At 34.4% G+C, this 26,801-nt stretch overlaps 1 protein-coding gene across 1 annotated transcript in view; it reads left to right on the top strand.

Annotated features, from left to right (window-relative positions):
- Positions 1-26,801, top strand: part of FER (FER tyrosine kinase) — a 158,372-nt gene that overhangs the window by 67,939 nt on the left and 63,632 nt on the right. Inside the window, 3 exon segments of the mRNA XM_050987109.1 lie at positions 4,084-4,176; positions 10,319-10,522; positions 13,943-14,065. Coding sequence (XP_050843066.1) covers positions 4,084-4,176; positions 10,319-10,522; positions 13,943-14,065 — 420 coding nt within the window.

The raw sequence follows: 26,801 nt of genomic DNA, 5'->3' as shown, positions 1-26,801 counted from the left end.
ATTTCTCATACACTGTTAAGGTTTGCAGTGGTTGTGCTCAGGGACAAGACTGTGTGCTTGACAAATGAGAGATTTATTGTCCATGGGAATGCATCAGTTAAAGAACATGACCATGGAAGATAAATTGTAGTGAAAAATTTGCTAAAACACACAGGATCTCACATTGTACAAGATCCTCCAAAGAGAGCATAGGAAGCACAGAAGCCCAGATTCTGGTCATGTATAAAGATGTAGTTGAGTAAATCCTCAAGTAAAATAGCAGGTGCTTCACTCATGGTTTTCAATTGACCTGAATCCTGCTCTTGTTTTTTGGTTCTTTTGTTTAATTTCTTCTTTCTGACACTTGTGAGAAGAGAAAGAATGGAAGAGTGTCAGAATGGTTGTCTTTTGTTGTGACATCTCTTGAAAAAAGCTGAAGTAATTTTTTCCTCTCTTAAGAAGGAAAGAAAACTGATGCTCCATAGGCGCTGCCCCACCATACTTCAGTGGTACCAGTAAGGTTATAGCCCTGAAAGTGTGACCACGTCTCCGCTTCTTCCTGTTTATTCCCCTGCTGTCTGCATCAGTGTAGAGGCATTTCAGTGGACTCCCAGCAAAGCTGACTGTGTCTGGAGTGGCTGAAATTCCCTGGTATTCTTTCAGGTGTTCTCCTGACCTGCCTCCCTACCTCAGGCTCTGGGCATCTCAGTGATGTGAGTGGATGGCATCTCATCCCCCACCTTATCATTGTTAAACCTGATGATATCCCCTGCTTCAGTTCTATCTAGTTAATGATATGGTTAATTTCAGTTCGTTCTGCGGAGTTCTTAGAAACATGGCTAGTCCTAAAAAGGTAAATATCAGTAATGCATTTTTCATAATTTTTTCATTATGTGTTCCCATGACACAGGTGTGTTTAAACACACTTAAAAGAAATAGGTTAAAATGTTTTCTAATGACAGGTTGTATTTGCATACATACCTAGCTTCTTAATGTTAGAGTACAATTTTTTCTGTAGTAATTCAGCTTTCTATTGCATAAAATATGATCTCCAGGTTAGTTTGCTTTCTAGTGAAATTGGTGTTGTATAAAATAAAGAAGGGAGAATTCCTGCTACCATTTTCTTGATGTCTCTGAAACTCATTAATTTGAGCTGAAATGAAACTGAATCAGCTAAGATGCTTTAGTAGCTGCATTGTGTATGCTAGTAAGTGTAATACTCCATAGTGCTCTCTATAGCATCCCTGAAGCAGAACTCCTAATACCTTTCCAGTGTCTACATCAGGTTGGTTAGTCTGAAAGTCACATCTTACAACTTTGAAACTTTGATCATGACTACATACTTGGCATGTTTATTCTGTTTGGTGACATGATGTCTGTTGGAATGAGCACTGTGTGGAACTGTAATGAACTTTCTGAGTGAATAGTGCCTCTGCGCTCTGCTAGGTTCCTTCAGAAATTTTAAATTACCTAATGTCCTGAAATAATCCTTTCAAATATTAAATCCTTTGTTGAATTGAGAGTGTCTTCACTGAGAGGTTCAAAATTTGATGTGGCTGGGGAGAGATCACTGAAGATAGCTGTGATGTGTATTTGCTTTTATTTTGTTATTCAGACGTAAAATAACACCCTGATTTAACTAGTAAGATAGTTCACACACATGTACATAAATACACACATTTAAAAATAAGCAGATGGGATGTCCTGGGTTGCAGTTTTACACTTGTTTAGAAAAAAATATATACTTAATATGTGTTAAAAAAATCCCTTTATACAGATTCATATAATATTCTGAGTGAAAAACAGGTTTCCTTCAAGATCAAATAGTTTCTTCTAAGGCACACTGCAGCTGGGCAATGGCAAGAAAAGTCAGAAGAAGACCACTGTTGTAGCTCTTTGTTTTTATTTATGTTGACCTAAAAATACTTGAATGGAATAAATAAACTCAGTACTGGCTACATTTGTGTTTTGTCATATGTTTGGTTATGCCTGCTGTGCAAATTCTGAATCTTCATTGCTGCAAGATATAGACTAGTTTTAGTATGCCAGGAAAGAACTGTAGAAATGCTAAATACTGTTTATAAATGTACTGTAGTTGGAACAGGACATGTGCTACATTTTGAACAAAGCCAAAGTTTATCCCTTAAATCCACATTTCAATACTCACTCTCTTTAATGCAACAGTTTGCCTTTGTATGTCATTCAGTGGTGCTTATCAAAGTTGTCCCAGGCCTTGAGCCTGATACTTTGAGTCAAAAGTCCCTCTTGTTAATATTTTTTTGTTAATGAGACATTGGTGAATGTAGAACCTTACTTGTAGTTTGGTGTTGTTGCTAGATAAGCAGGCTGTTGGTGTTCACTGGAAAGGGAGCTCTTGAGTTTTGGTGGTGGGAAGTGAAGTAGAGTTTGTGCATCTTTTGGTAACTTATTTTCTCCTGTTGTGAAAGAAGTATGCATGTAATTGGTGTTAAATCATATGGCTCACTTTTGAAGAGATGTGTGGGGTGGATCATTCCACAAGCAGCATACAAGCTGATGTAAGTTTTGTGTCTTAGTTATTAATGAGGTGTTTTTTTGTTTGGGTTTGTCTGGGGTTTTTTTTGGTGGGTTTTTCTGTGGTTGTTTTTTTTTTTTTGATTGGTTGGTTGATTTTTTTTTTTTAAGGTATTTTTAGTTTTTCTTTTTTTTTGGGTAAGCAGTTTAATTCAGCAACATCATAAGAATAAAAATCAGATTTTAGCACAGAGATGTTTTACTGAAATTAAATTACTTAGTATATGACAATACCTGAGTCTGATAAAATGTATAGAAGTGTTATTGATGGGTAAGTGGGGACATAGTTAATGAGTATTTCAGTGACAGATGCACTCCCTATCAGAGTTCTCACAATTTGACTGGTTTTTGCACTCTTTTATTTCAATAGCATACAAATTAAGGCAAATTGCAAACTAGCAAATAAATACCATTATTTTGCTAAGAGAGTGTTTAACCTATATCTTATAAAATAAACTCTATTTGTAAATAATTTTCAAAGACTGCTAAAATTGGTGTGCAAATCTGTTGCTTTTTTGGAAGTCCTGAATAAACTGAAGCTGTGTTTCTTACATTATGAGATCTTTGGTTTCTTCTGTCAAAGATGTACATTGGAAACTTGGAAGCAATTTTTCCATGTAACACTGGCAAACAGTTGTAGTTTGTCTTCATTATCAATTTCTTACAATTTAGTTAACCTAAAGCTAATTAGAATGAGGTTGTTAATATGTGATTTTTCTGCCTCAAGTTTATTTACTTTGTGAGTACTCATTGAAGTATCTTTGCTGTTTCTGAAGGTGATTTACAAGTAATAAGCTCAAAGTATTTAAAAATACTTTTTTTTAAAAGGTTGCTATTAATTTAAGAGCTGATAGTAAGAGATGAAGAAAAATATAGTCTTTGGACTAAGTCAGCTTTTGAAACCTTGGAATTTATATTGACTTCTGCTGAACTAGAGATGCTTAAAGGCTGTTTCAGTGTTCCAGTCAGAGCCCTATTCTTGCAGAATTTTACAATCAGATAGAGGTTTGTCAGAAGTGACAGTGGCACTTATGGTTTACAATAATGCCAGAGGAGAAATGGCTCCTATTACTTGCACCAATGGGTGCTGATATTTACAGGTAGTCTGTTGTTAGAGAAGGACCTGTTAATAAAGGGAAAAAACCCTAAAAACCTGTTAAGTAAGGATAATGCACATACATAGAGTTTTTTACTATGTGGGGTATTTTTACATATTTTCAAATTGTTGTCCCTTTAAAATTTCAGGTATTTACGGAGAACTGAGAGTTATTTTTCTGGTTTAAATAAAAGATAAAGTATAAAAGATTTTCAGTTTTCTTTGTTGTTCAAATATTTGCACAAAATATTTTAGGAAATATAGAATTTGTAACTGGTTAAATTGATCTCTGCTTAATCCTGCTGATTTTGACATTTTCTGGCTTGTATCAGTAGCAGTTCAGCCCCTGTCTTTTAATTAAGTGAAATTCAGGATTGTGTATTTTACATTCTCCAGTAAATCAATGATCCTACAGATGTGCTTTTTTTCACTAAAGATTCTGGCCTTTCTCCTAGGACAAGAAGGATAAAGTGTCAAGATTTGACACTATACGTCATTCCATAGCTGGAATTATAAGGTCTCCAAAATCCATGTTGGGTTCATCATCAGTAAGTAGTACCAATACTGTAGTGTTGTGATATAGTCTGTTATTTTTTTCAGCTTAAATAAGATTTCTTTTTCCTTGAAACATCATGCATTTCCATCTGAATGGACAAAATGACATTAAAATAATGTTACATAAACGCTGTTCTGACTGATTAACATACAGGATAATATTATGGTATAATGGTGTGGCAGGACAATGTGCCACACTTCAGGAGAATCACAGTTTGTATGTTCTTTGCAGTTCCCAGAGTGGTGCTATGTTCAGAATATTCTTCCCAGCTAGGCTGATTTTCTTAAAATGCACTGTATGTTAATAATCTGTATTAGGTTAGATGACCATATATGTTTTACCAATTTTTACCATTGTTGCAATAATTGTATTACCCATATGTTTTTATAAAAAGCTGCAATGTGTAAGCATATTGTTACTATTGCTACTACTGCTGGTGCTATTTAAGTTACTTGAAATAATCTTGCTAAAAACCGCAGTAGAAATGGTTGTTGAGTATCTCTGAGATATAGTTAGCTTTTTTTCAAATTTTGTAATTGCTGGTCAAACATCCTTGTTTGTTTTACTTTGTATTTCCTTCTGTCTGTTTCATATGGCAGCTTACAAGATTAGTTAGAATCCTTGAACACCCACTTGCGGATGTGTCAGATTGTACTTGAAGACCTTCTGCCTTTTTCTTGATCATGTCATCACCATAACCCTCCCAACTTAAAATCAAACAAAAACAACAACTCAAAAACCAAGCAAAAGGAAAAAAAAACTGGAGTAAAGTTTGGTGAAGTTTTTAAAATTGTTTAAAATTGCCTTTTCATTGTGATCTTGTCACCTAAAATAAAAGCTCAAAGTAGCATTCTTGAGAAAACTTCAGAAGCAGTGGGTCTTCTATTTTATGCTGCAGGATTGCATCCAATGACCCATTAAAGGACACAGCAAACCATATTTAAGCTAGATAAAATTCAGAAAGGGTGGAAGAGATAACAATTAGATATGTGTAAATATACATGTTGTATATTGAGGACAACTGTACATAGTGATGAAGCAATGGAAAAATAAATATGATCATGAGATAAAATTAGGGAAGAAAGGCCTCTCCTCTGAAAACATGAAAGTTGCATGGCATTTGAAAAGTAACAGGAAAAACCTTGCTAAAATATTAAAATATCCTTGATGTCAAATAAAATATTCACATTATTGGGATCTTCATTTTATTAAAGTTCTAGTTGTGGTAAAAAGGCAGCATTTCATATTAAAAACTGATTAAAATGTGTATTTCTGTGACCTCTGTTCTTTATGTAGGTGAGACACAGTGTTCTTCTCTGTTTCCATGTATTACAAAACTTATGACTTCAAAATAAACCAAAAAGCTTCCACAAACCACAGAAAAAATGTACCTGAAACTGCTTCAGAGAAAAAAATCTTGAGATTAAAAAAACTTGAAAAAAAATCTTGAAATGAAATGCTTAGATTAAATCAGGGAAAGTCAATGTCAAAATGTCAATTGGCTTAAAGTGTCATTTTAAATACTCTATGTGCTATGTGCTTATTTCATTCCATGGAAGCTGATGTAAGTCTGCCTGTAGATATGTGATAGATAGGATTGGTAGAACCTTGGAATATATTTGGAAGAAGTAAGATTGGCATTGTTTCATTTGAGTCAGAAAGTAAAATCTAGTAGCAAGTGCAGTCTTGATTACCTGTTTCTTAAATGATACCCAAATGACTTTAGTTAGAATATATAAATTTCTAGCCAATTTTCAGTTTTGCTTCGTATTTTGATTTAGTGATTTTGTGTGTGTTAGAAAAGCTGACCATATGTGTACAGCTCAAATTTGCTTTATGAATTAGTACTTAGCTGTTAAATGTGGTCAGATGTTTCCTGCTGACAACTACATAAGCATGTTTAATTGCTAAATATATAAACTGGTACTTAAAATTTATTACCCATCAACAAAATATTTAAAATTATTATTTAATGTGTATTCTAAAGTAATATTAACATCCATTAAATTATTTTTTTTAAATAGACAATAGACCAGTACAAAAAGGATACCAAAGCAGATGTGGAAAAGGACCGGTACTGATCTTCTCATATAGTCTAGTTTAAAATGTGATCTTACCCACCTGTTTTCAAATTATTGGTTTTAAGCATTTAAAGTTTTTAAAGTATTTCTAAGTATTTAATTTTTAAATATATTAAAACTATATATAATATATAAACTATATATATAAACTATATATAATATATAAAAATATCATTATTTCAATGTGGTGCTATATTATAAACACTGTCCAGCATTTTTAATTGGTGGAATAAATTAAATTTTGTTTGTATAAATTTGAGAAGACTAATTTTTTGTATGTCATCTGGAAAAAGTCATAGGGAACTGTGCTATTCTAAAAGCAGGCAGGAGTTTTTGTGTGTTGACATTGAAATTCTATATATGCTCTCAGAATGAGAAGGTAATACAGGAATAAAAGTGTTGTTTAAAGAGAAAGGACCAGGTCTAAGGATTCAGATAGTTTTTTTTGGATGAAATGCAAGCCAGTTTTCTATAACAGCAAGAGATGTAAGTTTAATCAAATAAGGAGAAGAAACACAACAGTGGGGGTAACTTTCATGTACCAGTAATGAAATTCTGTGAATAATCTGAATGAAGAGTCTGAACAAATTGCATCATGAATGCCAGCTTCTGCCCTGCTGTATATTTTTTATTTATATGAGACATTTGAGCTTGACATAAACATCTACTTTTGTTTGTAAGATTTTTTTTAACTGTTTATAGGGTAATAGGTGGAATTACTGCTTGTTTCAGATGGTGTACTATTAGCATGTGGGAATGAGCCAGGTACACAGAGACGAGATATTCCATAGGGTATTGTCTCAAATTATCAACTTAAATTTATTGCTTTACATTCTCATTTGTGTCAGTGCTACTCTTTTACACTGTGAGAGGAAAAATACCTTGAGAAAATGTTTTGTTTGCTCAAAGATGGGAAATAGGGGATTACTGATCATTTGCATTCAGAAAACATACAAAAATACAATATTGAGTATGCAATTAATGTAATAAAATATAAGAACCCCCCCCAGCCCCACCCAATAATCCATGAGTGAAATATGGCAATAAATGGAGATCTTAAAGGGCAATGGAAATACTAAAGATAGGCGCAAAAAAAAAAAAAAAAGTTGGGAGAGGGAGAGTTGAAATTTGCAGTGTGAGTTCCTTACTTTCTGCATAGTTTGGTTAATTATTGTTACCTTCCAGCGAAATTAATAACAAAAATCCTAGAAGGAATATTTCTTCCTTTAGGCTATTGAGTCATTGGGTGCTTCTGTAAGTGTACATACAAATGAGCAAGAGATCCATCCCCCAAATGAGATTGTAAAACATTATGGCCTAGAATATAAACTTGTCATATTAACTTGCTGTCTGATACTTAAGTAGAGTATAAAGAAAATAGGTGAGAATTTCATTTTGTGCAGGTAGGTTTTTTTTTTCCTCCTCTGTCTTCCTCAAAACTAATCTATCATCTAATTCTAACTATAAAATACAGTAGAAATATTAGTACTAATAGTTGTAAACTGAGTTGAAATCGATATTGAAGTAGATATATATCCTGCATTGGTACTTTTTTTCTGGGCTTTCAGCCATGTTTTATTGTATAGCCAGTTGAGTTCAATATTATATCACAGGGAAAATGTGTTGGAATCAGAAGACTTGTTCATAAAAATAATGTGATTTTAATAATGCTCAAGAGAAAAATAATTGCTGCTTACTTCATCAGAAAAACCACCTTAATATAATAAAAAGTAAAGGTAGGGTAAAGTGAAGTACAATCAACAGAGAAAACTCAGTGGAATTTCCACTCTTTATTTCTGAAGTAATAAATAATACTTTAATCAAATTTCAAAGAGAGGGAAAATTTCTGATAGAGTTATAGACAACACCGTTGTTGTCTATGTGTAAAATGCTCTGTTTTCTTTCCATAAACTCTTACATAAAGGCTATTAAGATGCTTTGTTTTGGGATTTGATCCTTATTGTCTGAATAGTGTCTCAGCCTGCACCTGGTTTGTACATATGCAGATGTTACAATCTGGTGGCTTTGTTTTTAAGCTATAAAATAAATTGCATATCAGGTTGGGTTTTTTAACTTTCATTCATGAAGACCATGAAGTGGATTAGTAACCCTGTACTGTCCTTTTATCCTTAGGAGCACTTCCTCTCAAGTAGGAATCTGCTCCTGTTAAAGGGTTTGCTGCTCTGAACATAAGAGATCTAGATTTTCTTTTAAGTGAAGCTCAAGATCTTTGAATAAATAAATAAATAAATAAATAAAATATTTACTTGAAATAAATGTTTAGGTAAATAACATTGTCTAACATTTTTAAAGCATTTCTCTTTCTTTTAGAAATTTGTGAAAGAAAATGTCATCATGTCATTTAACAGCAGTGAACAGTTTTCACCTGGGATGTTTTTTAACTGTTGATGAAATTGAAAGATATGACTACCTTCTTGGCCAATCAATATCTCTGCTTTTTAGCAGTTCATTGTGCTGATAAACGCATAACCTTAGAGTACAGCTTTTGCCTCTAAAAGCTGAGGGCAATTTATGTTCAACCTGTAGTTTATTTTTTACATAGTGCTTCCTATCTCTGCCTCTGTAACAGAGCACACTCTTTCTAGTGATCAGCCTGTTGGTTATAGTGCTTGTTTCAAATCTCAGGTCTGAAATTCTCCTTGAGAACTTGATCCACGATGATTCTTTCTGTGTCTGTTTATACGTGAAAACACAAGGGTTTGTCAGGTTCTTAAATATGTTCCCCAGTTTTCATTCAAGATCCTGACTAAGGATCCTGACAAAGGACTAAACTGATCCTTTGAGGTATAACTTAGGCAAGCAGAAGCCAACAAAGATATTTTTTAACAGCTAAAGATGCATGCAAGTACTAAAGAATTGCAGATTTTTGGAAACAAGAATTACTGTGTAGTTTCCCATCCTTGGGTCTGCTCATTTCCACTCTCAGAGTCTGAGACCATTCCTAGTGTTTTTTGGACTAGGTGAAGCATTGTAATCTAAGTATCTTCTGAGAAGGACTTTAAATGTACAGATGGCCTCCAGCCTGGGGTGTTATCAGGGCAGAGCAATAGCAGAGGTTGGTTCAGAATGGCATTGCTTTGCTTGCATCTGTTTGATTGGGTTCACTGAGATGTAGATCTCTATGCTGTTAGTTACCTAGGTGCAATTCAGGATGCTGGGAAACATTCAGATTGCTGTTCTTCTCACAGTGTGCACTGTGCTACCTTGTTCAGAGCTTTACCAGTCTGGCTGTGAGAATGTCTTATGACCTTATGAATTACAGCTTAAATGAAGGCTTGCCTTCCTACCCATAAGAAATAAGTCTGAAGTGATCAGTGACGAAATATAGTTTTGTTCAGTTTTTTGTTAAATAATGTAGGCATGTTAAAATTAATGTATGAAATCATAGATTAAAACTGATTAGCTTCCACTTATAGCTAGGAGCTTCCATTTGCAGCTAATTCCATGTAGGGAAAACAATTCCTTAAAATCATTGTGTCTTATGGTGGAGTTCATAGGAACACTACACTCAAGTGTGTACTCTGCACTACGAGGTATGTGCTCAGAAAAAAGGCTCATAATTGTTAATTGATTTGGGATGCAATTGATAAATTCTGTGAAAACAGTTTATCCAATTCAAGTGCTTTGTATGAGTCAATGTATTATGGTTTTGTGTCTGACAAGTTTCTGTCTGGATAGAGAAATGATTAATTTTTAGTTGTTAACAGCATGTCAGAATGTGTTAGAAAGAGTTGGTCAGTATGACTTATGAAAAAGAGCAAGCCCGATAAAAAAATATTGCATGGTTTAGAGATGATTCCTGAAACTTCTGCTTTTGATATATTGATTTTTCAGGTAAACAGAAAAGAAAGTGATCAACATGCTTATATGCAAGTGTAAGAACTGTAAGAGCCTTGGTCTTTTTGGTTAATAGAAATGCCTAATTTAGATACATAAAACAGAAATTATTGTTGTTTGTGCTACTTTTCATGTACAAGTAAATTCTAAAAGTGTACTATTATAGTAACATTTTTCTTCAATATTTTTCCCAAGTTCTTTGATGTAATCTCAACCACTGAGAAACCATTGGCTGAGCAAGACTGGTATCATGGTGCAATTCCAAGAATAGAAGCCCAGGAGCTGTTAAAACAGCAAGGAGACTTCTTGGTGCGAGAGAGCCACGGGAAACCTGGTGAATATGTCCTTTCTGTGTTTTCAGATGGACAACGGAGACACTTTATCATACAATATGCTGATGTACGTCTCTGATATAGTACTGAATATTCAATTTAGGATCTACATAGATTACTATAGCAAATGGATTTAGCCTTTATGTGCAAATATGAAAACTGTTAGAAATATTAGAAATCATAGGTAAAGGTCATTCTGGGAAACAAAGGAAAAGTATGGCATATCAGGTTATTCAGTATCTTTTGTCTTATACTGAAAAGCCAGGATATTTCTATAAATGTTTTGAAATCTGCAAATTGTTACTCTTTATTTATGTATTTTCATTTGGTTATTGATTACTTGGTTACCCATTTTCATAGTTGGTGTAAATTAGACTACTTCTAGTTCAGACTGTAAAAATCCATTGCATCTTCCTGAAAAATTGAAACAGCCATGCAGAAAAAAATAATCTGTCTTGGTTTTTATACACATGGGAATTGAAGTCCCTGTTGCACTTGTGATGCCTATTTTCTTTTTAGTCCTGTGGTTATTGTTTTGTGCAGTATAACACAAACACTTTTGGATGTTGCACAGTGTGTATGCTTCTAAGGACCAGAATTGACCCTCTTGTTATTCTGAGGAAAAATTGATGACTTAATGAACAATATATTAATTATTATCTACCTTTATACAGTGTGGGTTTTTTATTCTTCTTAATGCATTGCTTGGTTTTTTTAATGTATGTAATTTTCTTTTAACCTTTAAGAATATTAAACTTATTCAAAATGTGGCAGTTCCCATAACATTGCTAGAAATTTTTCTTGAGCTATGAAATTGGAGCAAATCATTCTTAGTTTCGATTCAGTAGTGCTGTCTCTTCAATCTCTTGTAATACAGTTTCCCATGTACAAAAAAATTCTCAAATTTAATTGCATAATGGTATTACACTGAGGGAATTTCATTGTCTGAATCCCCAGATGATGCCTGGGGTAACTCAGTATTATGTACCTTGTTTCTTTTCTTTTGAGAAGCAGTAATATTTTTCTGAGATTCACAGAGGTTGCAATGCTTCTCTAGGATTAATGATTGTAGACACTTCTCACGCTGGAGAGTGCTCATTAGTTCTCACCTAGAATTTTCCTTGTAGAAGTCAGCACACAATCAGTGTTCATTTTATTTTGATTGTATGACCTTAAAGTATTTTGGTATGTCAGACTGCTAAAGGAGAAAATAAAAGCAGTAAGATTACCTATACCTAGAGTCTTACAAGATGCTTGGTGCACCCTGTTCTGACCCAGGAGAAATAAAAGTACATTATATACATGATCAAACTGAAATAATTTTGTGCAAATCCTTCTATGTGCAAGCAGATCTTGAGAAAGATAGGTTAGACTTTCAAGTCCAAGTTCCAATTCTTACTTCGGGGCCTGCCTGTAAGCTGACTCTTCTTTTGTGTGTGTGTGTGGGAGGCTTTCCACCAAAGTAAAACAAAACAAAAGAAGCTGTCTTTCTCTCCATAGTTTAGTACTTAGCAGTTAAATTTGAAATGTAAGACTGATACTGTTGCATGTCCTGGATAGTCCCAGCATTGTCAAGTCGAGATATTTACCTGCTTGTACATTTACTAATAGAGCATTATGTTCATTGGCTCTTGGGATTAATTTGTAGTAGATTTTCTTGTCACTCATGGAAGCTAACACTTTCTTTTTTCCTTAAAGACGTTCAATCCACTATATGCATTTCTGTTGGGTGAGTTTTTTGAGAATGAGGAAAAAGCTTATCTGGAAAATAGGTGTTGGGAATGTTAGGGTCATGTAGTGAGGGATTTATTAATGGACGTTTTTGTAGGCAAATTTAAAGAGAGTTTAGTACAAAGGATTTGTTTCTTTGTTTACATTGGTATGAACAATTGGAATTAGGTTTCTGACTGGTCAAACCACACTCTTGGATCATTGACAGGTTTCCATATTTTTTTTTAATCAAGTACTGAAGATTAGAGTAGGATATCTGTTTTAACAGCAATCCTTCAGTTGTTTAAGTGTTCTGTCTCTGGTTTTACCATTATTTTAAAAGCTAATCTTGATGCAATTATGTGTGTGATAAATTAATTCATCATTCAGCTTTAAGCATCAAAATTCATTGCTGTCATTCAAGGCTACCATTGTTTTCACTTCTGCTTATTTGAGGCTGTGCCATTTAAAAATATTTGTTTGTTAGTGATCTTAGTAAGCATCATGATTGGATGTAAATACACAGAATGAAAGGGTACTGGCTGCTCTAAAGGTTTTACATAAATGGCAGCAGATGTGCGGGCAGTGGCTGGATCTGGAATGAGGAAATAATAGACAATAATGGTGGTTGTGCTGTGGAGACTCTTAGGACAGCAGATTTTTTGGATCATCAGCACAGAAGTATGAAGGAGCTTATTTTAAAGGTATGGGATCTAGTGTTAGTGGTCAATCAAAGCTGAGTCCCTGTTTAACAAACAACAAAACATTCAGACTATGGAAACATTTTTATGATAGAGATCTGTGAATGTTAAAAACAGATAACAAGAGCCTGCTGTCTTTACCAACAGCAATGACATATTTCAGGAAGTTAATACTTTAAACTTCATGGAAACAATGAACTTAGAATGCACTGTGCAAGGAATTCAGCCCATCGAGATAGAAATGAACACCAGTGGTAGAGGTGTTCATTGCCCATTTGTGTAAATAAACTTGAATCACCACCTGTGTTCTGAGTTTTTAAAATTGCAGTACTTGTTCATTGTTGCATTGTCAGGCCAGCTTATGGCAGCTACTGCCTTCTGGGAAAAGCTCACTGTCTGTAGATGCTGAGACTTATGAAAGCAGGAGACTTCATAGTGTTTCACAATCAGCTCCAGGGTCCTGCCCAACTTCTCTTTGAAGCCTGTGTATCACCTGCCTTTGTCTCTAGCTCCTTTAGACATTCCTGATAAATACGCTTTTTAAAGACCGGTCATGCATTCTGTACTCTGTGCCAGGGATTTACTAATTTTAGGAGACGATAAAGGAAGGAAGATGAGATTAGGATAGTATTGCATAGCTCCTGTTTGTTTTATCACTTGTTGTATTTTATCATATAGATTTTTTAGTTTGCTTGCTGTAGTTTTTAGAAATAAATAAGAAGTTGGTGTTGTTTTTTCTGGTTTACAATATTTTTATTTCACTTTGTAATAGTTTTGATTTTAACTGGCCTATCTATTTAAATTAAAAGTTTAAATAGTTATTTTGTCATATTGCTTTAAATGACTGATGCAGTAATTTTGCATTTATTACTTTATCATTTTCGTAACTGTCATTCTAATTAAGTTAGTACAAATGGTATTCAGTAGATCAGAAAAGGAATCTAAAATAACTATTAAAAATGTCGATTTTTTTCTGTGTTGTTACTAATGAAGAAAGTTTGGTCAAGCACTTTTGCAGGTTTTTGTTCCAACTATTGCTTATAAAGAAATAAGTTTTTCCTTTTGCCTCCATACAGAATCAATATCGTTTTGAAGGAACTGGGTTTCCAACTATTCCTCAGCTTATAGAACATCATTACACAACAAAGCAAGTTATTACAAAAAAGTCGGGTGTCGTTCTGCTTAATCCTGTTGTTAAGGTAATGCATACATTCCAGAACCTTTATTTAACAGACAGTAACTTTGGAGGTTTCTGTTACTATTTAAATAAGCTTCTGTGGAACTTCTCAGAAGATTTTTCATTTTTATTAGTTTTTTTACTCTGTTCCTGATCTCTGCTAACTTCTCACCTCTGTGCGGTACATTCACTTAAAACATCTCTCCATCCTGATTCTTACCATGAATTGTTGCCATTTTGAAAGAATGGCATTCAACTTCTTATCAAGTACCCTCATACTTTTATTTTGGTTTCACATTTGGATTTCCCTACTAAGTAACTCAAAGTAGTAGTTCATTGCTGTTCCTTTTATAAAGTAAAAAATTTATTTTATGCAATAGAGAAGGTCTCATGAAATTTTGGAAGACTTATGACAACTGCATTTTGTCCCTATTTGATATCACAAAAATAAGTTAGACACAAGAAAAGGTATTGATATTTCAGCATCAATGAAAATTTGAAACAAAAATTTACTTTTTAATCAGGAAGCTATCGCAGAAAGTCTTTCAGGATGGGAATAAAAAGGGCTAAGTATTAAACTGTATCAGTGTTGTAAGAGTCTCCTTGACTTCTTCCAGCAGTTTTACAATTAGTATCTATTTAGCTGGTATTTCATTCATAAGCCAGCTCCACTTGTATCTTTCCATCTTAACTATGGGTAAGCCTTTTGTTCTTGATATATTTATTTTTTCAAGACTGGTTTCAAGCCCACGTTCAACAAAATTTTAGGAAGTATGACAATTTATATTTCACCATTAGTTACCTACTCCAGGGTCCTAGTTCTTTCCTGCTAATAATCCTAAGAAAGTCAAGCATGTTCTTTTTCTCAAAATTGTGCCTAATCTGCACTTAGCTATTCTATATAATTTTAAAATTTTAAGAATGGGACATTGGAAATACACATTTTATGTTAATATCTTGCTGATTACCAAACTGATGCTTCACTGAACATAAGTTGTTGCTTACATTCATTGTAGTTTATATGAGAAAGCATAGGACATTAATTTTGATGTGTAATTCTTTTTTGATGTAAAGGCTTAAGCTACAGATAAGGGGTAGTCAAGCTCAAAATGGAATTTTTTTGAGTCTGTTTGCAAATTTCTCTCTCTCTTTAATTCTGCATTTGTTTTAAATGTGTAATGCTTTTTCTGTTTTCTGACTGTACATAATGTGAGAGCAGCTTTCTTTTAGCAAATGTAAAACAATAGTATAGAATATTGTCTCATAATTTTAGTTATTGTCTGATAAACTGGAACACCTAGTCCGTAAAACAGCATTCATTCTTCATTCTCTGTTGCTTGCTTTGAAGATAGGATGTTTCTTATTCCTTCCTTTTTTTTTCATTTTGTATTCTCCTTCATAGAGTTAAGTTTTAATTTAACCATAGGCTTGTTTAACTATAGGCAAATAATTTTTCTAGTCCCTGTTTTATAGAAGGAAATACTCCCAAATGGCATTGCTGGTCATTTCACCATTACCGCTCCTGTGGCAGCAGTGAATTCCCCCCCAGGCAGCAGTTCCAAAGCTGAGAGAGCAAGAGGGAGCTCGCAGCTGCCCCCAGGCCTCTTTACTTCCAGCTCAATTCTTAGGGTATCTCTGCCCTTTTGAGAGAAACCATCAGAGAAGAGAGTAGTCAACCACACCTCTCCCAGGACAACTTTTTTTTTCTGTTAAGTACCTGGTCTTAATGTCTCTTAGCAACAAAATGGGAAATAATTCTACAAGAGAAAGAAAATTAAAGGGAAACCCCTAACTTCCCACAGGCCTTTTGTTTTTCCTCTGTTCAGGAGGAAATGAAGTGGGTCCACTCCTCCCTGGGTTTGTTGACTTGAGTTAGTATCAATTAAACTCAGTATTAACTAAAAATTAGTATTTCCTCTAGAATTGTTCTAGTTGGTAGTTGATCTGAGTTGCAGTGAATAACTACTTCAGTTACTCAGGTTTCCCAAAAATTATGCAAGTAATTGGCATCTTTCAGTAAAATCCACAGGCTGCATCTGTTTTTTTCATATGACTGACCTTGTCCTTATGTGCATCAGTCTTAATATTCAAGAGTACTTCCTTTGGGGTTAGTAAACCTTTCTACTTCCATTCTGATATGTTACGTGAAGTAATGGAAAGGGTGACTGTTAGTACTAAGAAAAGTACTGGGTGACAGGAAACTGTTTGTATAAGGTTTTTTTAATATACATGTTGCAATTACAGGTAGGCTTTCATGAATTTATGAAATAGGATGTTAGTTTCTGTAGGTACTAATACTTGGTGTAAACTAAAACCAATTATAGTATACTTAGAGCTTCCTGACCAGCAGTTTGAGCCAAATAAGGCAGTGTTGAAAAGGGTGTTAGCTACATGATTTGAATTTTTTAAGAGCAGCTGTTCTCAAAAATATTTAAATTGTTTTGCTTTGAGCTATAATTTTATGGTGGTTTTACTTCTCCTACATGATAAAAACTATTTGCTGTATTCTGAAAGAAATGCTTCAGAGTGAAGCAAAAGAGTGTTGTGAACTTCACTTTTTAATTTGCATGAACTCTGGCTTTCATGTGGGAAAGTGGAGACATTTCAGGTTGTTTCAGAAGTAGCATATGCACTCTGACACCTAGTGTTGGGGGTAATTTATGCATCATGTGCTATTACCAAGATGTCTTTAATCATTTCCTTAAAGTTCATTTGGCATCTGCAAAGACTGTTTTTGCTTTGTTCACATTATAGCTGTAGAGCAGTCATTGTCATTTCATGTAATCTTTAATCTTCTTATGCAAATTGCTGTCCCTGTAATAACCTATTTAGGAATTGAAAGTTAAATACGACAAACTTCACAGAAAAAAAAAAAAAGTTATCTTTTCTAGTTTGCTTTTGCTTTCCTTCCTTCCTACAGTCATTCATCCTCCTTTACTATATTAGTAAAATTAGTGTTCACCTTCTCTGATGTTGCCCTTGAAAGGAACAGGCTTAATTGTGTCACAAAAGGCCTGTCCCATGTCCCATTTCATGTAGACTGAGTTGCCTGCTTGGAATTTTAATGATTCTGTAATAATAGAATTTAAATTAGAAAACCTGATGGCATGAAAAAGATATTTGCTAGTAACTTCTTTAATGGAAAAGTGTCTCATATTTATTTATAATCTTCTTGAAAAAATTGTACAATTTACAATTATATTCTTTGGGTTCTTATTGATGCATTGATTGGTATACCAAGCTGCTGAGTAACTCAAAGCACACCCAAGTACTTTATTATATAAAACTGCTGTTTTAACCATACTGGATGTATTTTAGCCTTCTAACATCTTTGACCTCCTGTTTTGGAGGTTTTTAGATTTCTTGAAATATAATTTCTTTTTATATTTTTACAGATTACAAACCTGTATTAAGGTGTGAATGTGATTCAGTTTGGCTACTAGAAAAAAGAAAGATCAAAAAAATAAAGAATACAATTTTTATTTAAGTGTACCTGTATTGAAGTTTTCACTTGGATCGTAAATAGGCCTTTGAAGCAAATCTGCCCAGGATGTACAGCTGCTCATGGGAGGGAGTTCAGTTTTCAGAATCAGGAAAGATTTAGCCTGAAATGATGCTTTTCTCCCAAATACATGTTTCAGACTCTGAGCACCAATTGATTTGCTCTGGAGATCTGCTACTATGTCACTAGTGCTGAAATACTCATGGTATATGAATGGTCTCTAGTTAATTCAAATTCTGAGCTTATGGAAAAAAATTAACTGCTGCTTTTGTCAGATGAGTTGAGCCATGTGTGTTACTAGTAACTTTAATTTTAAAATTCTGGATCTATTTCATGTGACAAAGAACCTGTGATATGGTCTGATACATTTTGTGTACATACGAAAATGATGGATCATAAATGATGAGGTGAAAGAAAATGCTGAAAGAAAAAAAAACCAGGCCTTTCTTACTAGTATTTCTAGTGCTGATAAACAAGTTCACAAGTGACGTGAGAGTTCTCTGCAGATCTGATGCTGTCTTGAAAGGTATGAATGTATTGATGAGTTAGGCATGGAATTAAATTCTGAGGAGCTATAAATTTAAGTTAGATTTTATTCATGAAAATCCATTAGTAAAAATCTGAAATGATGTTAATTTTTTGTTGATGAGTTTTCTGGGGGGGGTTGTTTTATTTTAGCAAAGCAAGCTGAGGTTCACTGTTGCAGACTATACATGTGCTTAGAGTACAAGTAGTGTGTCCCCCTCAGGTCAGCAAAGCACAGAAGGTGGAATTGAAGGAGGCTGCTGAACAGTCACTTTCAAGGAAAAGGTCTTCGGACTGCTGGGAGATACTGAATAGAAACAAGGAGTCTTACAAAGGCCAAGTTTATCACAAAGTAATGCTGTCACACAATTATAGATGCTCGTTTCATGGCTGGAAACTATTAAGGTGCTGCAGAGGGAAGAAGTCAGTAATGATGGTCCCTGTGGGGAAGATCATCTTGAGTCTGTTTGACCTGAGGACAACTCCTGAGGAGCAGGAATCCGAAAGGCAGAAGCAGGCTGTAGCAGGGAGTGATGCAGTTATTGCAGCTCTGCCTTGGCTAGTTTTATCACTCCAAAGAGGATTCTTGTGGCACCCTGGATTACTTGTGTGATACCCACCAATTTAGCCAGGCATTCTGTAGGAATGCCAAGAAGCACCTGGTGGTAGTGATCTTTGGGTGATGGTTTTTGGCCTAAAGCTGTAATTCTCATGGGTGTGGTTAAAGTCTAATACATGAATTTTTAAATGTCAAAATATATCTTCAGTTTTCTTTAAGGAAATTGATCACCATTAAAGGTGAGTGTTTATAATACGCAGAAGACATACTTATAGGAAATGAATGTATTTATTGAATATGCGCTAAATGAATCAATAGCCTGCAGCTATTGACATTTGAGAGCAGAGTTTCATATCCTAATATTAGAGGTGCATTTCAGTTACATTCTCATTCCTTCAGAATTCAGAGAAGTGTCACAGGATTTGCTTTTAACATTTTTTAGCAGAGATTATTGCAATATTTCTGTCAGGTAACAAAAAGAATGCATCATCCTTAATGGTGGCCTGTACTTGTCAGGGCATGTCATCTGTAGAGGAAAAGGAAAAAAGAGAGTAATTTACTCTTTGTGCTAACAAAGCACTGAACCAAATTTATGTATAGTTTCAGGTATATTGACTAGTTTCAAAATTGAAAGAATTTATTTTCTCAAAAAAATTCCATTAAAATGCCTTATAATAATGGAGGCAGATAACGCTACCTGAACAAAGAGTAACAAGGATTGTTTTATATTCGGTGATCAAAGTTTTTTATAGTTTTTTTAAGAAGCCATGGCAATAAACATCTGCTCTGTTGACTGTTTCCTGTTCAGTCTTGTTTTTCTGGTATTTCTTTCCAGGATCAGGTTTAGATTAAAATTGAAAGATAACCCTCCTAAGAGGTGTAAGCATTATGCTCAAACCTAGAAAAAAAAAGTATTTTATCAAGTATATGAATTTCATTTTAACAAACACAATGTAATTTTTGACCAATTTCATAAAGAAAAATTTCTGACCTTGGAATTTTAAATGAAACTTCAGCAACATGTGCATTCCTACTTTCTGTACAACTTTCATATAAAAAATTACAGAATGCCATTTTGCTGTGTGGAGTGCAGATTGAATAAAATGAGTTATCTCAAACACACTTGAAACACTAGGAAGTAGAAAAAATACCTAAAATTCATAAAGCAATAGATGGAAGGAAGCCATTCATTCTTAAAAAAAATAAATGGTATGTCGTTAGAAAGGGGTAAAAATTATTAAATGAAAGATTTAAGACAAATTTTTTTGATAACTGATAGCTTAGAGAATAAACTACTTCAATTAAAGCATCCTTCATCAAAGATTATTTCGATTTACTAGATTTTGTTGCTGATCATTTGTATATACGTGTGAAAATCAAAGGATTGATTGTGTTCTGTAATATTCTGGGTGTAAATTGTGCCTTATGGAGCACTTGCATAAATTGGGGCTTTTATCAGAAGCTTTATAACCAGATGTTAATACAGTGCAATAAAAAAATATATTAGAATTGTGTATGATAGCAGCAGCTTTTCTGGTGAACTAACGTACTTAGGGTTTTTTAATGTATTCTTACTTCTTCCCCATATTTGGAATTCAGACATCCCTAATAATTATTTTCCATAAGACTGTGAGTTGTAAACTTCTTGTAGTCCTCTAATTATATTCTTCTTCCTGTTTTCACTAGTGCAGTCAGGATGACTTTAATGCAAATAATGTTTTGAGTTTTCAATATTTTTATTGTATGTGGCTGACAAGCACATAACCTTCCTTGAACATGGGCTCTCATGGGTCAGAAGACAGTGTAGATTAGAATAGGAATGAGTGTCTGTGCTCTTAAATTGCTTTGTAGAGTTACATTTATGAAGTAGCTTGTGATTGCTTAAGTATTTTGCCCTCCGCCAATTTAAGTGGAACACAATGTTAAAAAGGAATGAAATGACATTTCAGCGGTGGAGGAATAAAGGATACACACAAAAGGAGCTACAGGGTAAGAAGGGTATGGTTTTCTTAAATCAGGTTAGTGCATCTGATGTATGTAGTAGTGTCTGAATTCTCAAGAAGATCTGTTTATTTAAATGTTGATAAAGGAGGAGTTCAGAGGTGAGAATAGGTAAGGCTTCACGATTCCTTATTTGTAAGATAAATACTGTACTTAGCCTACTGCTGACGGTAGTGCATGGATTTCATGCTCAGTTCATAATGGAGTAAATGCTATCACCAATCCTATCCTTTCTGTCGCTTGGATTTCTTCCTAATAGAGTTGCCAATGATTTACGTAGCGTATTACTAAAATCAAGATCACCCCCAGAGGGTGGTGATCAGTCATGCAAATACTAATTGGAGGCCTGTAACTACTGCTCTACCTCTAGGGTCAGTACTGTACAATCCTTCCTTCATCCACTTCTTCATTAACAAGCTGGGTGCTGGGGCACAAGCAGTTTTACTGATGAGACCAGTCTTGGAGGAGGGGCTGACACACCAGAGAGTCAAGCTGCATTCCAGAGGGACCTGGATAGGCTGGAGAAAAGGTTTGACAAGAGCCTCATGCAGATCAACAAAGGGGAAAGCAAAAGTTCTGCAAGTGGAGGAGCACAACTCCACGCACCACAACATGCTTTCACTCCAAACATCCTCCCCCTTCTTTCTTTTTGAGCAGCTTTATATGCTAAGAGTGATGCTGTATGGTATGGGATACCCTTTGGTCTGTTTGGTGTCAGTTAACTTTGTCTCCTCACAGCTACTTGTACAGCTGCTAGAATAGGTGGTAAATTCTTCAAAGCATTCATGTTCACTGTTTACATTTCATGTTTAATTTTAGAGAAGGATGTGCATACATGCATGCCATAAAGATTGCTTCATGTGTAATCATCTTTTTCATGAGAATAATTTAACATGTAAATCCAAAATTTAACCCCCTACTAGCTACTATGAACAAAATTACCCCAGCCAGAACCAGCACAGTAACAAAGTATTGATTCTACAGACCACACAGCAAAATTTTGTCACTAATACAGGAGAAAAAAGATTGCTGTAGATAGCATTTAGAAGATTACTAAAGTAATAATAGAATCTGCTAATATCTAGCAGAGCCATTTGGTGTGTGTGCTACTTCACTTTGTGTGTCCTTCATTGATCAGCTTTTTTTTTCTGCTGCTAAGAGATTTTCCAGTACTTTTGCTATCTGAATAATGAGTTAGTGATATGTGAGAAATTACCAATATCTTTGTAAAGATCTGTATGCATCTGATGTAAAAAACCCAGTGCAGCATGCTCTTTTTAAACTCTTGGCATCTATGTAATGTATGACTTCTGATTCGAATGCAGGCCAAGCTCACTGGTACACTGAAATCTCCTAAGTTAAGGCTGCAGTTTCCTTTCTGTGTGTCTTTGCCTTTTTCCTGTGCTCTCACAGTCACAAATTAGCTAATACAGTAGATACTTGAAATTTGGACAGGTCATTTCTTGTTGCAGCTCAATGGTTTTAACACGCTTTCTGAAGATTTTGAAAGACAGTTCAAAATGAGCAGGTGTGGCTAGAAAAACACGATGAAGGATCTTGGGGTTTTGCTTTGAAGAAAACAGTAATTTGGTGGAAGGTCTAATGTGGAACTGTAGCACTCTGAAATGTATTAAGGTATTGCATGCTGACCACTGAAACATAGACATTACTTTTGAGGGATGAATTAAGCGTTTCTCTTCCTGGGGTAGAGAAATCTTCTAACTGGAAACAACTGGATATTTTTGAAGTTAAGTCAGGATGGAACTGAGGATGTGGCTAAGTGTCTTATATAGTTCAAGGAGACTATGTAACAATGTTTTGGACATTGTTACAAACACCTGTAGTTCCCTCAAGCCCATCTGACATACCTTTTCATGTGTGGTGGAAGTGAAAATGTGTTTGCACATATGAGAAAATATTTTAGCCTATTTTAATAATTTGAGTGTTTGGGGAGGATGTTGTGCATGCAAATTGTGACTGGGGTTTTTCATTTAAACATTCCATGTAATTTAAACAGAGAGGAATGGAAAAAACCACGTTCCCTATGGTTTTGCTTGTCTTTGAGTGTTTTGTCGGGCCTATGGATCCAGAGCTGATAATTTTTCTGTTGGAATGTATTTGGTTAACAGATGATTCAGAATACTTTGTTTTGGTAGCTGAATTTACTGTATCCAGTCGAGAGGAATAGTGTGTGTTTTAATGTGCTTGAAATATAATGGTTTTGATATAAACTTGACTTTCCTTTTCCTGTGCTTAAGGATTTCACATTCTATGTCTTTTTTGTTTCTCTTTTTTTTTTTTTTTTGAAACTTCTTTATTTTTCTTTATTTCCTGTTTTTTTTCCTGAAATATCCTCAGCATCGTTTTAGACCTTTCATAAGTAAGAAAACATAAGCTTAGGGAAGTACTGCTCAAAAACCCCTGAGGCAAACGGGTATTGTATGTTGAATTATACAGTCACTTTGTCTACTGATCTTCAAGAAAGAATGGTCAAAGAACAGCTGTTCTGGTAATCTGAGGTCACTTTTGCAGTTTTTAAATTGCACAGTAGCTTTTCCAAATCTTACTCCTTTCCTCCTGTTATATGATAATTTAGAATTTGGTTTAGCAGAAGGGTTGAATTTCACACAGATTTTATGTAACAGTAAGAAGTCAGATAAAATAATACTTTTTTCCCAAGGAGCTAAACCTGTCTGTGCTATTATTCTCTTTTACAGTTCACATTGAGTTTCATCAGTGTGGCTTAATACAGCGATGTTAATAATGCAAAGCAGCTTCCATAACAATTTTTACAGCTCATGAATCTTTATTCTGAAACAGTTTTAAAGAAGTTGCCAGAGAGGTTTTTTAAAACCCCTCCTGTAAAACCTACTTTTTCTAATGAAAAATCTTTCCCATCAGCTACCTTTATTTCTGTACTTTATCTGAAGGACTTGAAACACATAGTTTATGATTCATGAAATTGATATGAGCATTAGATCTACTGGCATAGGTGGTATCAAAAATAGCACTTCTCTAAAAAGACAGTTTCTCATTCCTACACTGATAAGCCCTATCCACATGTACACAGCTGTTACTGTTTTTTTTTTTTGGTCTGGCTCATCAAGTTCTGATAAGTGAGATTTGAATACCCATCTGATGAAAATTGTCTGTGATTCTGATTTTCTTAGCCATAAAAAGAATTTTGCTCCAATTATCCTTAGTATTGGACATGAAAGATTAACTTTCCATTTTTGTTAATGTGGAAAAATAGTTCTTAGCTGTAATTCATACTACTGATATTTCCTATTTAACTTGGAGGAAAAGGAGCAAATAATACTTTCCATTTTTGATACATTTTTGATACATTTTTTCTGCTTAAAACATGAAGAAACAGGCATCATGTCTGTTTATGCGTGTTTATCCTGAGATGTTGACAATATCCCTCTATTTTGAGGGTTTCTTAGAAGAGTGTTAAGGATTAATGTACTGGGATGAGGGAAGGGGGAGGGATATTTAGGTTTTTCATAAATGCTGCATGCTGTTCTGGGATAGATTCTTAAGGTTGGAAAGTCATAAATTTTGAGTTCTCTTAAAGCAATAAGTTTTGGTTGATTTCTCCTGGGGCTCCCTAAATCAGCTAAAGTTTCCAGCCTATAGAGTTTTTTATCCTTTTTCGCTTGCTTACATCATCAATTAAGATGAACAACAGTGACAGTGTTTGCTATAGATACTGTCTTCTGAACTAGGAAGAGTAACTAATGTGACAGAGAACATGAGATGAGTAAATAACAGCAATGATAATGTAAAGGTCTTCCTTACTCATACTGTGTTGGAACCTGATCAGGATTTCCCCACTCTTTCTCTTTGAAAAATCTTGCTTTGGAGTTTGGGTAAGAATCTTGGTGTTTGGTTGTTCTCTGAAACTGAATACAAGCACCAAGTGCTGTTTTCCCCCCTCCCCTTTTGTCTCTCCTTTTAGAAATTGTGAGATTTTTAGAACCAGATATTTAGGCTGAGGCTCATGAATTCATACCTAAGTCTCAAAACATCTGTTTTTAAAAGTTTACTTTCTATTTGCTTTACTGCTGGTTTTTAATTTGAAAAAGTACCATTTTAGGATTCTTAATGATTGAAATTGTTACTGAGAATTACAGGAAAATAATGCTAAGGGAATTTGAACACTAAGTATTAGATCATGATTATGTTTTCTATTTTATTAAAAGCTGTTATAATTTGTAAGCTTTCTTCCTAGTATAGTAATTTGTGATCTCTTTGATGTAGCTTCTCCTGCTGAAGGGAGGTGGGCAGGATAAAAACTGCAGTTTAGTATTTTGAAGATGCTTAGGGTAATAGTGATAATACTTCAGTCTCATAGCTCAGAAAAGGAAAAATGAGATTTCGTTTTTTGTAGCAACCATCTGCTGTTCAAACTGTTCTCAGTGCCTTGCACACAACTCCACTGTATGTTCACTGAAGTAAGGATTGATAAACAATTGAATCTTTGCTAACTGTTCAAGGTGTGAACCTTATCATGGCCTAGGGAACCATGAAACACCCTAAAATTATAAAAGGAATGTTATGTATCCAGGAAAAGAATACTGTATATCCAGAAAACTTTATTTTATGAGTTAAATGGAGACATTTCTGATTATTTCCAAGTATTCTTTTTCACAATTGAAAGTTTTATTTCTTTAATTACTGGTCCGTTTAAGGTTTGGTTTTTGGCACTTAACTTTTGAAATAACTCTTCTCTTTGAAAATGCTTATCTTTGTTGAAATCAGACAAGTGTGCTGGGTAGTTGCACAAAGTCTAGAGAGGTAGTCACTAGCAAGCTGCTGCATATGAAAACCTTGTGTGTGATGTGGGTTATCAAGTGCCTGGCTGTTGGGGAAGGGTAACTGTCAAGGCTGACCAAGTTCTCCCCTTGGTGAACTGTCTGGTTGACAACTTGTATCTCAGTGTTTGACCAACCAGTGTAATAGTACCTCCAAAGGTAAGATAAACTGATAGGTTTCCCATCATCTTATTAGTAAACCTGTGCCTGAAGTGTGTTGTTCATGTAATTTATTTCCTCCTTCTGGGGAAGCTAGAGGACAGAAATAAAGCAGAATATGGTAAAGCTTGTAGATTTCCCAAGTAATTCCATTTGGAAATAAGGTATATAATTAAGATTACAAATGAGTATGCTCAAGTGCTAATTTGTGTGACTGAATTTTTCTGAAGTGCTTTTATATTTTGTGCTCCAAAATTAACAAGAGAAAAATCTTAACAAGTGCAACGTAAAGAGAGATTTTTAGCGGTGACAGAAGAAGAGATCTGCATCATAAACAGCTTCCTTCAGGGTGAAATTAACAGGCATTAATAGTCTCAGAAGCTCTGTTTGCTGTCATTCAGATTACTTTGATTAGGTGCAAAAATGTACTGGATTTGCTCCATTTGATTTAGAAGCTACTAACTCTATTGAAATGAAAATTTCTGTGACTTGGACTGATGTGCATTAAAGTGTCTGTTGATCTATACCTACATTCAAGAATATTTTTGTCCCATTTTGCTGTCACATTTCTTTTGTAACTTTCAATATCTTTTGCACACTTGATTAATCTGTAGAGTAATGGCATTTGACAGCTGGAAAAATCCTTACATTCTATTCACAGTCAAAATTAAGCACTTAGAGAAGATCATGAACTTCATGATCATACAGAGGCATTATTTCATAACCTTTGTGAGTGCTAGTATTTATGCATTGATTTTGACATTGATAAGTTTGCCTTATTGATGTCTTTAATTGTTGACAACTATTCAGATTATTTAATGATGTCATATTAAACTCGGAGCAATTCAAGTAGATTTAGTGAGACTACAAACTTGCAGTAGAATGTCCTGTTATTTTTGAACTTACTGTTCATATTATAGTTTATTAATTAAAGGCAATTATCTGAACCGATGACAATGTATTTTGAACACTATTTAAATTAATATCTAACACATTGAAAATTAGAAAATTTGGTTTGTTTCTTTTTTAGTGTCAGAATTGTACACTGGCATGATGTACATGACTCTCTCTTGTGTTAGATTTTTTCTTACTGTCTGCTGAAGAAACTGCTTTTGTGCAGTTTATAGGAGTTATATCTAATGAAGCGGATCAAGCTTTAAATAATTTTATGATTGTGAAAAATGGCAGAACCACA

The sequence above is a fragment of the Serinus canaria genome, chromosome Z (genome assembly GCF_022539315.1).
Source record: "Serinus canaria isolate serCan28SL12 chromosome Z, serCan2020, whole genome shotgun sequence".
In the NCBI taxonomy this organism is placed as follows: Eukaryota; Metazoa; Chordata; class Aves; order Passeriformes; family Fringillidae; genus Serinus; species Serinus canaria.
Note: the sequence above shows the minus strand (reverse complement) of the source record. Positions and strands in the feature narration are given on the sequence as shown.